This window comes from Epargyreus clarus, unplaced genomic scaffold (genome assembly GCF_041222505.1).
Source record: "Epargyreus clarus isolate Ecla_fem2 unplaced genomic scaffold, WU_Ecla_fem_2.2 ptg000007l, whole genome shotgun sequence".
Taxonomy (NCBI): domain Eukaryota; kingdom Metazoa; phylum Arthropoda; class Insecta; order Lepidoptera; family Hesperiidae; genus Epargyreus; species Epargyreus clarus.
In genome coordinates this window covers 26,900,177-26,914,171 of record NW_027332215.1, presented here as the reverse complement: position 1 = coordinate 26,914,171, position 13,995 = coordinate 26,900,177, and the positions used below count along the sequence as shown (strand labels likewise).

The following is a 13,995-nucleotide window of genomic DNA, read 5'->3' as shown; positions in this document are numbered from 1 at the left end:
TGCATTTGTGTGATAAATTAATCTATGTCTCTACAATTCAAAGGAGCGATATCATGAACAGGACGAACATCCGATTTGTCATAGGAAGTGAATTCGTGGACGGTCGACGGTGCCGAGGCGCGTATCAATTGGAATCCGATACGTCACGTAAAAAGTAACGGGGGATCGGTTTAAACGTACGCGTACTGAGAATTCAGGCGCAGGGATTTTTTTTTGAACTCGGGTCCTATAGTCTCACATAGTCATTGCTATAGTACGGTAGTCAATCCACCGCACTATAGCAAGCGGAATGACGGGGACCACGCCTCCGCGATGTGGTGGACCAATGAGAGGTGCTCAGCACCGAGGGGTCTGAGCCCGGCACCGCCTCGTCAGCAGTAAAAACTTAGTTTACACGTAACGATCGTGGTGAGTGGTCGTGCACCAGCCGCGCTCCCGGACGTAGTGCCCCTTCAGATACCAGTGACAAGTCGGTACCGCGCGATGTATTTCGACGGTTGATGCCGCGGACTTCCGACATACGTGTTTAGTTTGGTTTATTTTGTGGTAAGCAGAACAATAAGTCGTCAAGGTGTTGGGCGTTAAAGTAGAGATGAAGGTAAGATGCGGTTTTCATAAAACATAATATTCATTTTTACACAATAACCTATAAGAAAGTTGGATCCAGATAATATGTACTTCTTTTTAACGAGAGAACATACTTGTAGAAATACATATGTGTAAACTTGTTGTATTGTGTCCACTACATCTTACTTATTCAATATTTGATACATCTAAGTACTAAAATATTAATTACAAACAACTGACATGCCACCACTGAATTACTGACACCACAAAAACTAAACGAATTAATAAGTAACTGCGTAGGTGCATACTTAATGAAGATCTTAAATTTACTCAGAAATTATTCTCTAAAATTGGTTTTATTACAGGAGAACTAATAGTTAAGAAAGGCACATAAATTTGATTGCATAACTTTGCAGGTATAAGAACTTATATCTGAATTCGATCTGTAGCAAATTAAACAAAATAAAACAATAAGGTACACAACATTTACTTCATTAGAGATCTTTCAATTACTTAAATAAGCTCAAGTGATTAGGTATTCATGAGGCACTACCGCTCTACCGTGTGACTTATGAAGTTATATAAATCACTTGAGATACCTACAATCTATATGCCTGTGATTATCAGCATTCGTTTATTTTATTCATTTTCACTTAAGAATTTAAAATGAGATAAGAATTTGAAATGTTAACAAATTATAACTCATATAATAACCGTTCAAAAATGTTGTCTTCATAACAAGTGTGTGTATTTAATATAGATGCGCTGATACTCTAGTCGTCTAGACTTGGCTTCTCGGTAGAGCGGTCTCTCCGATTGCTTGAATAACGAAGAAAGGTATCGCGAAAAAATCAAGCTTGAGAGCTTTTGAAAATTCACAAGAATGCGTACAGTCCTCTATTTCGCAATTAGGAATACAGAGAAAGAGAAAGAAAGAGATGTCATGCTAAGAGAAAAACCGTGCCCAGCAGTGGGACAGTACTGAGTTGACGATAATGTAGATTGTAGAGTTATCGGTAATAAAAAATGTAAACAATAAATACGCACTTTTTACCTACTTTAGCTCTCGAAGTGTGTCGCACCTCTATGAGATAAGTAGCCTAGGTTCGTTATTTTTAAACTTTATCGTTAAATCATAAATGAATATAGTTATATTTTTATGGCTTTCAAGTAGAAACCTTACCCGCTCTGCGCCATACTGCAGCTCAAAGATATATTTATCAAACCTAAGAATACTACTATTAAGATCTAAGGTCGGCGGTTGAGAGGTTTCACCTTTGGTATCTAATATAATTAAGAATCTGATGAGATAAATGTTTTAATGTACTTTGCTATTTTAAATTCTCACAAGCACATTTAGAATAAATATAGAGTCACATTTTAAATGACTTTGCTTTCTTGCCGCGGAGTTGCCGGCGAAAGATAACTATTACCAAAAACTAAATAATTGAACTCCAAAACCTTACATATAAAGCGTCTTAGCATTTCAATGCACGTTACTGATTCCAATAAGATTGACTCGTATGCAGGCTGCCGTGATATTGATCTTTCACGAGAACAAAATCCCTTTGTTGGTCATCATTGACATACTTTTAAAAATAATCAAATACCTATTCTTGTGTACGTATGTATCTCATGAAAATTTTATGAATTTATGTTTTAATAATCCTTACAAGCGTATTTACTATAATTGTAAATATAAACAAACTTTGGTTATGTAATATTACGTGCAGATATAAATATTTGCTCTTTTGGAAAAAAATGTAGCAACATCTAAAAAGTACCTAAATTTAAATTCTTGTTTCATTTTTTTAAATGATAAAATTTCGTCAGTTCATTTCATCATTAGAAACTTAAGAAGAAAGAAGAAAATTGGTAAACACGTAGAAAAAATAGTACTGTTTAGCCCATTTATAGATTAAGCAATTATTGTTTAATACATATACTGTTACGTGCTTTACATTTGCTACGGCCTTATTACTTTTATAGTTTAGTTTATATAGTTATAGGTAGAATATACCTATACCTACCTACCTACTTGAAAAGGTAAGTTTTATTAAACATTTTTAACGGATTTGTGATTAGATTAAATTTAGATTTGTAGAATGTATATTATTTGACATTCAAATATGTTTCTGCAGTAAGCATTAAAGACTGCAATTACCCTACCAACCTACCTACCTGATTGTCGTAGGTATTTCAGGATTATGTCGTAGGTTCACGGCTACTCACTTTACCTAGAAACTGTTCAATTATCCAATTACACATTATTTATATAATTAAAATAAATATATGCGTAATGGTAGACATAAATTATAATTAGTTTTTCTTGGTTTTTTGACCAGCTGCTCGCGACAAGGTCGTCCGATGCGCCGCAGCAATTACATTCAAATAAAACAAAGTAGTGTACCTAAATCTTACAAATATAAGCTTTGTTATTTTGGTGCAAGATTCAAGCACATTATATATATCGAAAACTTTTTTCAAATTTAAAATCGAAATATTCTATTCAATATAGACTTTACAGAATACTTTTTCCACGTCATTAAATCTTCGTTAAATTTTCATTAGAGTAGCCAAGATAAAAAGATTTATCAAAGCTAAGAATGTGTTTTGAAGAAATATTGCAACGAATACGAAAAGAAACATAAAAAGCTTTTTTAAATAGTATAAAAATCTGAATAATAAATATTGAATACTCTGTTGCTCTACTTTCTTGAAAGTAGGACATTAAATATATGTGGTAGTGTGACAGCACCGAGGTTAAGTTCAAGAGCGCGGCGCGGGCGGCGGCGCTAAATATAGATCATTTGGAATTCAAATTAGGACACATTCGACACCGCTCGATGCCCAAATTAGCAGGAAATAATATATATTTTCAGGATCATAAATATTAACTCCCATAAACATCAACTATCTCAGGCCTGTTGCATTCTACCCACTTCTGGTATAAATTCCTGTATAGTTTGGTGAAACGAGTGGAATTACATATCTAATAATTTACTTTAAATGCTCAGTAATTTTTACAAACCAGCCAAGCTAATTTATTTGACAGTCTATCTATGATAAACAACAATAACTTAACAATAACGAAAAGTATTTAATTTTTACGATATAACTGTTGCATATTTAAAGTTATAAGGATATCTAATATAATTAATTCTACATACTACTTCTAGTACTGATACTAGTATAATACTATAACTACTAAGAGTATAATACTACTGAACGTATTACTACAAGTATTCACTTGTGAGGGACTCCGCCGCGACAATTCATATTGTATGTCAATACGTACCTATTATTTTTTGCTTCATAATTGGTTCGTCGGTTTTATTATTTCAAATTTAACTTTTAAAAAGTTACTACTTGAGTGAAGACTGGTTTGATTGTAGGTAAGCAAGATAAGGGGAAGGAGAATAGGCCTACCATAAGCAGAATTTGACCTAAAGAGTATATGTGTAAGCCTTTTTATTGAATATAGAACAACATTAAATATAGAATTCAATTTAACTTCATTTAATTCTAAACACCTGCCGAGCGGCAATACTTGTATGTATACATACAAATGAGGTAAACAAACAACCAATCACACACAAGATAGGACAAGATTTTGTTAATCGTTTCGTTACGTCTGTGGGCTAAATTTGTCGTAAATATTCTTTAATTACCGTCGAATTCGATATTTACTGAAGTACATATTATATGCATCTAAAAATGAGATGTACCATTCAGAAATGAGTCAAAGGGACCAATTACCGTCGCTTTTTACGACTTATTTTTATTAATTTTTCATTCATTTCACACACAGTTTTTTTAGCCACAAACCTATATAATCTCTGATATTACTAGCGCAAACCATTCGATAAGATTGAAGAAGATGCTAGTAAGTTATTTGCAAGTGAATATTTTTTTTCGTAAATTTACTTACTGAATTGCCACTCAAGGCAGACGAAACGACACCATCCTATCCGCCATATCCGTGAGCAGGTCCGTCCTGCAAACATCAGTAGGCCTAAATAACATTCCATGTCTGTATTATTCTTAAGTATTTTTCTTTTTTCAGAGTGAGGTCTTATACTTGTGTAATAGTTATAAATATATTTTAAAGGATATCTAAAAGCATTGTCATACTATATCAAAATTAATAAACTTAATACCAAATAATTTGATCCTTATAAGCAACACTTGGCAGTGGTAGCCTAGTGGTTGAGAAATTCGGTCTCTCGATCGAGGGGTCCGAGGTTCAAACCTCAGGCACCTCTGATTTTTCAAAATTATGTGCGTATTAGAAATTAATTATCACTTGCTAAACGGTGAAGGAAAACATCGTGATATGCGTGATATGCAGGTTTCCCTGCATATCTGAGAGATTAAAAATAATAATACCCTCAAAAGTATGTGAAGTCTACCAATACGCACTTAGCCACGCTGTGGACTATGGCCTAATCCTTCTCATTATGAGAGGAGACCCGTGCCCAGCAGTGGGATAGTAATGGGTTGATGATGATGATGATGATGATGATGAAGCAACACTATATCAGATAGAGAAATAATATTGTATTTTTTTTCAAAATGAACTTCGATTACCGACTACCGACTTACCGAAAAAACTAATGATGCAGTTTTAGTTTTTATCAAAATCGTCCTCATAATTCCTTTCAGCATTTTTCGCTAATCCTTCTAGTTTCGGATTTGGCCCTGAAGGCCTATTTGAAAAATTTACCCTGTTTTTATCGTTCTCAGAGCTGCGTAAATAACATTTCTATTCTGTCAAACCTTTTAATTGGCTTGCTATCTGCTTCTATAGAAAAAAATGAGTTTACATGAATGTTTAATGACGTATGCGAACTTGGTTGTAAAATTATCCATCCGTTGAGTTTACCGTCGCCTCCGTACCTTGTACTTTATATTAAAGTGCAGGAGAATTGCTGACAAATTAATAAACTAACAAAACTTGAATTAGCTTCATATGCATTTTTACGCTTACTTCTATCGCTCCTAGTATAATAATCGTTTTACTCCTATCTGTAGGTAATATAGATACAGTACACTTTGTTTAATGTTTTTGGGGAAATATAATAATAATTTCTCCGAATTAAACTATATATTTATTTTATACGACTTAAGGCTTGCAGTCCAGTTGAATGGTCATGGTTGCCCGTTTATATCTGCCCAACTTCATAAAGAGCAAGGATAAAATTTGATAGAGCCGGTGTAGTTCGACCGGGAAGATGCCACCATTATACCAATGCATAGCGTTACCGTGGAACAGTTTGGATGCCGGCGTGCTTACATATAAAACTACCATCTTAGTCCTCCCAACGTAAGGAATCACGTCTCGACAGTCTCTATGCGTATACAAAGTAATAATAAATGTTAAAATGGAGGTTCACTTTATTATGCTCTCCTCATAATAAATGTTCAAAGCGTTCTAGAAATAATTCTTTTCACAATTATAAATATTTTTTGTATTTTTTAAGAAGTTTATTTTTAATTATATTGGTATATACAGTATGTCCCGCTTATGACGAAAAGTGAAAACGAATTTAAGTAGATTTTTTGAGCGCCAGTAGCCATAAATCCGATTTAGATGTTTACATGTATAGTACACAAGGTGACCTGTAAATACCACGACAAACTTGAGGGGCTCATATGTAAGGAGCTGACTTCTCAGAGTAAAAAAATACCTTAGTAAAAGTGGCACCGTTTAGGATATTATATCGATTGGCTTTAATTTAGCCCTCGTTACCTCCTTTCGTTAACTGCATGTACTCGTACAAATAAGGTTATACACCGTTTATTTTTTCTGTAAATACTATCAGATAGTCGGTGTACCACATTTAAATAGATAACTTAAAAGATATTAAGGTGTAAAAAAGGGCCTATTATTTAAGTTTCTAATCCAGAGTAACAACTACATTTCACTTTTTTTTTTCTCTATTCGGGGTGAAAAAATATTACTGAACTGAAATATTACTTCAGAAAGGTACCTCACTTGCTATTTAGAATATAAGAAAAACTAACTAGTACTGTAACTCGGTACTGTATTATTGGCTAGGTGAGGTTGGGACAGGGAAAGTTTCAGTACCGACTATAGAAAATTCCACACTATATAAATATAAAGCGCGTGCTAAAATGCGGGGGGTTTTCGGAAGTGCATCCGAAACGTGTTTGTAGTTTGCTTAACAATACAATAATTTGGTACTTTGGAGCTGATCTGATGATAATGAGCTATAAAGTGGAAATTGTGGCCAAAATTCTTAAAATGATGTGTATTATCTTTGTTTATATTATTTTATGGTTGTGCATCCCTGCGACTGACGTAAGTTCCTCGTACGACTTTAAATGCAAGCCTATACATATTAGAGGATAACGACGTATTCCTTTTTTAAACGAGTGTAATCGTCATCTCTGCTGTCATATTCGTTATGGCTACAGAAGCATTTTACGTTATAATAGGTATTTCAAATGCCGAAAATCTCCGACTGCTCACCCGCTGCGTGGTATCTTCACTCATGATCACAGAAAAACAACGTTTATTTGTTCAACTTTTTTATCATTAGTACTTTCGTCTCATTAAAATTTGAAGGTGATAGTATTTTTTGTGATTCAATTACGGTGGCAAAGTTTGCCGTAGGCATAGTTTGCGTGTAGGACGCCTTTATTGCATTTTAACGTACTCATTTATGAGCGGTAATTGCGGTATTTGACACTAGTGACCACTTCTGTATTTGGTAGATTAAAATACTAAATATTTAGGATTCTGGTAGCTACAATAAGGATTATGAAAAATACTAAAATACAGCCTCATAAATGACTACCTATATTAAATTGTGATTTGTACAATTTATCGGCAATTTTATAACTTTCAGAAATACGGAAAAACCGAAAAGTGTGCTTGTGAAAATAATATGGGTAATATGGGTATGGGTATACTAGTGATAAAAATGAGCATCAATGATATCGAGTAGGTCGGGGGTCGGCGTTGTAGGCTTTTTAACAAGTTACATTATTATATAGACGTTTATCTATTTTCGTTAAACAAGGAACTTAATGGGATAAATAAATATATTTGTTGTCTTGTCACGGTTTACATATTAGGTACATGACTCATACGTACCTTCCTGCCGAAAAAATGAAAATAGGATTGTGATAGTATTTACGGGTGGTATTCCAAATGTGATTGACCACTACCTCTTATATTTAAGTAACTACTTACTTACTAAATATTTATAAATACTTTGTAAAACGTAGAACGTCAATAGTTATTATTTATGGGGATTATTATTAATGGAATTCATAATATTATAAAATGAAAAAGAAGTAAACCCAAATTCAAGTTCACGTATAGAGCTGGCTCTGGTAGGTATGACTCTGGAGATGACTATTCCATGAAATAAAACTTTGAAACGTTTAATTAAAAAGATACATCGTGTCCGTATGGCCTCATGGATGCCTATCTTCTTAAGACACAATTCGTCTCGATAACTTATTAGTTTTATATACATATACAATTAAAAGGTAGGTCCTCCTATTTTTCCGGGAGTATACTCCGCGCCATCCTCAGGTATACCTCATCTTGCAATTATTGGTTCTGTTCGCTAACGCCGGCAGTGGCGGCGCGCGGCCGCGGACAAAAGACATCAACGCGCGACCGCCGCCCGGCCGCTGCATGCGATACATTTTAACATATTTCATTTGAACTATAGCCGTTTTAGTTAGTAAAACCCTACATGGTATGACTACATAATAGTTACTTAATGGAATTCACGCATTTTTTCTTTTCAACAATAAAATAATACATAATAACATATACATAATAACGCACTCACGCTTCACAAAATCTAAAAAAAATGTAATCTAGATTGCTTTCAATAAACTTCAGTTTATTGTATTATTAAGACCCACATTAGGTAAAGTAAACACATTATTGCTCATGCATTTTAAATTAAGAACTTACAATTATACGATGCAGTTTTCTATCATGAACCGTGGTAGGACATTATAGTTTAAGAAATATTAATATTTGTTTAATATAAATATAGTTTAAAAAGTTTGAAGGTGGTAGAACCCTTTATGGTTCGACTCCGGCGGCACCACCGCCACACCTATTTCTACCTAATAACAGAAGTGTTAGGCGCTGCTGTGTTCCGGTTTAAAGGGTGTGGTAAGGGAGACAGACTTTTCCGAGGCGTTCCAGCTTAGTCCTCAGGGGTAGCGGCGCATCTGAGGCCGAACTTAGGTGGGAATATCTAATCCTATCTAGGGTTGATTACAGATGTCCATGGGCGGCAGTAGCCACTTACCATCAGGTGGACTGTATGCTCGTCTGCTACTCCTATATTATAAAAAAAAAGAAAAAAAAACTAAAAAGTGTTTTTTAGTTTTTAAACTATATTTATTTTATTTATTTTTAGTATTTGTTATTATAGCGACCACCATTATGCATGCTTTATAAAAAATCAGGTGTCTATCTATTACGGTTTAAGAGACAAAGCCCTGTGACACACGAACAGACAGCGGAGGGTTTCGTTTTACCCTGTGAGTATGGAATCCTAAAAATCAATCTAGTAACTTCCGATGAACTTTCTCTAAGGCGCTCGAACAATCTCGCCTCGAAAATGGTGAATCCTGAGAATGTTGATAATGACAATGGTACAAAATTATAAAAATCGTGTATTGTCATCGGTTTTTGATAATTCTTCTAAATTTTGAATTAAACTGAACGTTCAAAGTGGATAGAAATCGGGTTCAAAGATTCCGTTACATAGTTACATACATACATACAACCCAAGCTAATAAAAACGTGTTAAAAATAGCGTCATTATTGTTCATATTAAATACATCACATAACAATGAAATATTTTTTGTCAATTTAAGTAATATTAGGTATTTATATTACTCTTGTGAGTATGAATACAGAGAGTGTGGGTACATAGACAGTGTGGTGTGTGTGGTGGGGCTGCGCAGACGGCGGCGGCGGGCAGGCGGACGGCCGCAGCACGCCGCGTGGGCCGCGTGCGTTACACCAAATCCGATTACCGGGCATTATCGGGTGCGCGCGATAAATCGCGCGCTGTCGTCGGTGGCGATTCGTTACGTCCCGATTTACCGAAAAACTTATTCGATCCATCGAGAAATATGGCGGCGGTCGCTTTGGAGGCTAATATGTTATTTAAAGCGAGCGAGCCGGCGCGGAGCCCCGCAGCGCTGCCACCGGCTCAATGCCGATATTAATGATCGGAATGTATCACCGCGAGCGATGCGAATGTCTTCTTCGGCGCGGATCGATCGCTTGACGGGTCAACAGTCGGCCCGGGCGCCGCGACCCCGGCCGCAGCCCCGGCCACCCGCCTGGCGCTGGAATGCGGTACGCTACCCCCTACCACCACCAATTGTACGATCATCATCGTCATCCCTATATCATTGTTATAACATCAAAATCAATTTCATATTACCTATGTTGCTTTCATATACTTTACCTCCTACGACGATCATAAGTTATTCAGACTTCAAACTTTTATGCAAAACCAAATTCCTTATAAAAATATTCGTACTAAAACAATATTACTATGGTAAAAGATGTTGTAATAATGATTTATTTCTTTTACTTTAAGTAATTATCTGACATTCTTAAACATCCCCCAATAAAACATTTTTCCACACTCATCCCACATTAAAACACTTCTTTCGAATTCAATATCACTTAAAACTAGATACGAGTAAATAGTAAATACCTACGAGTACATGCGGAAGACTTATTTCTTACAGGATGGCCTAAGTCTATCTAACATTACAATCTAACTTGATGTGGGAGCTTAACTCTGAATCAAGTTCATTCGCTTATTGTTCCAGACAAGAAATAAAGACAAAAAAAATACTTGAGAATACTCATGGGTAAATTGGTAGACTGTTTATTATGATATTCAAGTAGCAAAAGCGCAAGCAGAGTCGCCTACGGCAACTACTAATTACGAAACAGATGTTCTACTTGGAGCCGAATATAGATACTTTGCAACTCCTGCGGACTAAGATGCTAGTCCTCCGTACCCTTCCACCAAAACGCAAGAACTGCTCCTCGCTAGATACGGATGTGGCGGTGGTAGGTATTTGCGCGGTCGGTCCCTGTAGTCCCGGGACAAGAATAGGGCTACGGTATTCCCTGCCTGTCGTAAGAGGCGACTAAAAGGGGGCTTCCGGGGTTGCGGGCGGCAAGAGTGATGGATCGAACCGTCCAGCAAGCGACCCCGGGAAGGACGGCGGTATGTGTGGTCGCATACCGTCGTAAACACCTGGTATGCGGGAGGGGCGTAAATTGCTCCCCACAGGGCAGGGCCTGATAGGGCATCGTGCTTGGAGGATTCCGGTTGTGTTTCGCCGGAGATCCCGTAGTTCTCCACCAAGCGCTGAGGATGGCCACCAGGGGGGTTTTAGTGCGGTAAAAATCCCACATAACCCGGTGTGCTGCCACGGCGTCGGGTACCTTTTAAAGGTTTCCCCCTCGTGAACAAAAAAAAAATACTTATGCCGTCGAGATTTACTAGTTCTTTTTTTTATATTTTAATATACCCACTATTATAATTTATAACATTTTGCGATCAAGAATAATTCTTGCACGCAGTTTGTATTCGATTTACATTTAAAAACATTTATCTTGACGTTGCAACACAGGTGGCATTTTACTTCGATTTGAAATGGAAAATATATTTATTTTAGAAAGCTACTAAATCAATATAACCTCAAGTAAAAAAACAGTACATATTTTGAGGTATGCTTCATTTATATAGGAGAAATTAAGTAAGAAATTGATACAACTCAAAAACGGTAATTTATTTGCAATTTCTGTGAAACATGCTAAGTGTCATCGTGTCAAAGCCTTCCTGATCATTTTAACAGACAGTTTTATATTCAATAATCATTTTACTAAACTTTTCAATATCTTATTGTGAAAAACGGTCAGTCTAATTTTAATATTTCACCCGACCTCTTTTTAAGGTTTTTAACAAGAGCCATTCTCACCCAATAAATGATATTCAATATCGAGTCGCCACAAAAGAAGGGCGAGCGCGAGACATCCCGAATATTTTAATATTCCACAAATCAAAGTCTGTATGAGTTTAAATGTTTTTTTGTTCTTCATGTCGGCCGAGGACAATTGATTAGAGCTCTGCCCGTCCGCATTTCAACACGTCAAGAGGCGGGCTTATTAAAAAAATACTTTGACCGAATGTCCCTTACTTTGATTTGGTTCTGTATGGGTACTTTTATATTTAGATAATATATATTACCTATCGCGTACATAATGACACTTATATATAAACATAAAAATCAATATAAATCAAAATAAATCAATTAAGCGTTGATTAACTATCTTAAAAAAAAAACAGTGAAAGCGGATTGTATTTCTTGGCGCATGTAGATCATGAATCATCATCATACGAACCAAAGTCCTCGAAGAGTCACTAGTCAACAACGACACGTTCTCGACTTAGTCACAACTTTATGCGTAACATACGCAATTTGGCAGTTACAATTGAAATATCAGGGTTTTGGTGGTATCATACACAAATGGTTACTCAAAACTCACAAGAAAAGAGCACGCGGTGTAGTCCGACGGAACCCTGCCTCAGATCTCGCGAGAACCGTCTCGTCATGGGCCACAATAGCCGCCTCGCCGACGCTCTGCGCCCTTGTTTATTCAATAAACAGGCCATCCTCGCCCTGTCATCTAACAACTCTTTCTTCGCTTTTTGGGCCGCCACTCCACGGTAGCGCACCACTATCAGATCGACCACTCCCAAGGGTTTACGGGACGTTACGGCTTGTTAAAACTGTTTTGTTTGAATAACAAACTATACTTATTCAAATGGGATACGACTATAGTGATCCAGATGTCAGATAAAATCTCTACAGTTTCAGGATATGGAGGACTCCTTGCGACTGGAGCGGGTTTGACCTGGAGATATGACTTTAGGTTTAAGTAGGTGAGGAACTTCTGCCTATAAGCAGCAGCGTATGCAATTTTATATTGGACCTGTATGCACTGTTATATTGGTGTGTAAGTCAAGAAACCACCCGGAGTGAAGTGAACCATTGCGCATACCACCCGAGCCCGGAGGTATGTAGGTCATAGTTGCAATCTTGACAGAACCGAGGTTTGAATTAAATAAAGTTTACCTACCTTATGCCATTAGGTATAAACTGTGGGCTAAAACATAAAAAGATGGTACTTACTGGGTACAATGTGGTTCGTGGGCAAGATAAAAATAAAACATTATGAACGGGGTTGCGAGATTTAAGGTAAAACATTTCATTATAACTATGACTAACTCATTTAAAACTGAAGTGGTTGTAATAGGTTTGTTGCAATCTTTACTTATTTATGTGGAGCACTACATCACGGCGGCAGGCCACCGGATACCGAATAAGTTGCCGGAGTTGTTTGGACAGTGACAGATGACCATCGGTCCGGCCTGTAAACATTCACACCTCCGACAAATACACAATACGATTATGTACCGGTGATTAATACCGCTCGTCCCGCACTCGCCGTGCACTATGCCTGGAGGAATCCAACCCCATTAATATTTCATCAAACAGATGGTTCATGCGATGTTAATAGTGTTCGATAACACTCCAGCCACAAAGCGTTTCATCGCGCCCACAAAAAAGGCTCGACGCGTTCGGAGTGAAAACATCGCATATTTCAAAACAACCCTCCCGAATGATTCGATCGTTCTGTTAATCGGTTGTGATTCAGATCAATAGTATCATCTTTTAAATTATTAAGTGCGGTTACAACCGCTTACAGAAACCTTATCCACGAACATAGAAATTAAACGATAAAATACGTGATCTCAACCAATTTCTATATCGTAACAGCCCAATTACATTGCTTGCTGTGAACCCATGTAAGTTTGATAGTCGGAAGAAGTGAAAGAGGTTCCAAATAAGCACATTAACATAACACATAACGCCATTACTTATGAACGGGTTGCGGGGACATATTTCATTAGGGAGTTATTATTAGTTGGTTACGAGTGTCGGAGCGCGGACAATCCGCGCCGTACGTCACGCGGCCGGCACGCCGGCACGCTGCCGTGCTCCGTAAAGAAGTTAACATGGCTGGCATCGTAATCCCCATGTAAGAGCTCATTTCGTAGGGATTAAAGTTGTCCTGCTCGATGTAATTTATCAATTTGTGCCTTTCGCCGCGCGTAGATATTTTATACGGGTTTACAGAATAATACGCGGCACGGAGAACCCAACGGCTCGTTTGAACTCGTTTGGGTGTCGAACGGGACACGTTATCTACGGCTCTCGAACGAATATTTCTTCTATTCTGCAGACGATAGGCACCATACATTTTCATTTATATTATTTATGTTTATTACATATATTGAACTATATCATGTAGCCTTAAAT

General features: G+C 36.8%; 1 protein-coding gene across 1 annotated transcript in view; it reads left to right on the top strand.

Annotated features, from left to right (window-relative positions):
• The first annotated feature begins 406 nt into the window (after positions 1–406).
• Awh (LIM/homeobox protein arrowhead) overlaps positions 407–13,995 on the top strand; it is a 54,359-nt gene continuing 40,770 nt past the window's right edge. Inside the window, exon 1 of the mRNA XM_073075332.1 lies at positions 407–598. Coding sequence (XP_072931433.1) covers positions 593–598 — 6 coding nt within the window. The 5' untranslated portion in view covers positions 407–592. The remainder of the gene's footprint in view (positions 599–13,995) is intronic.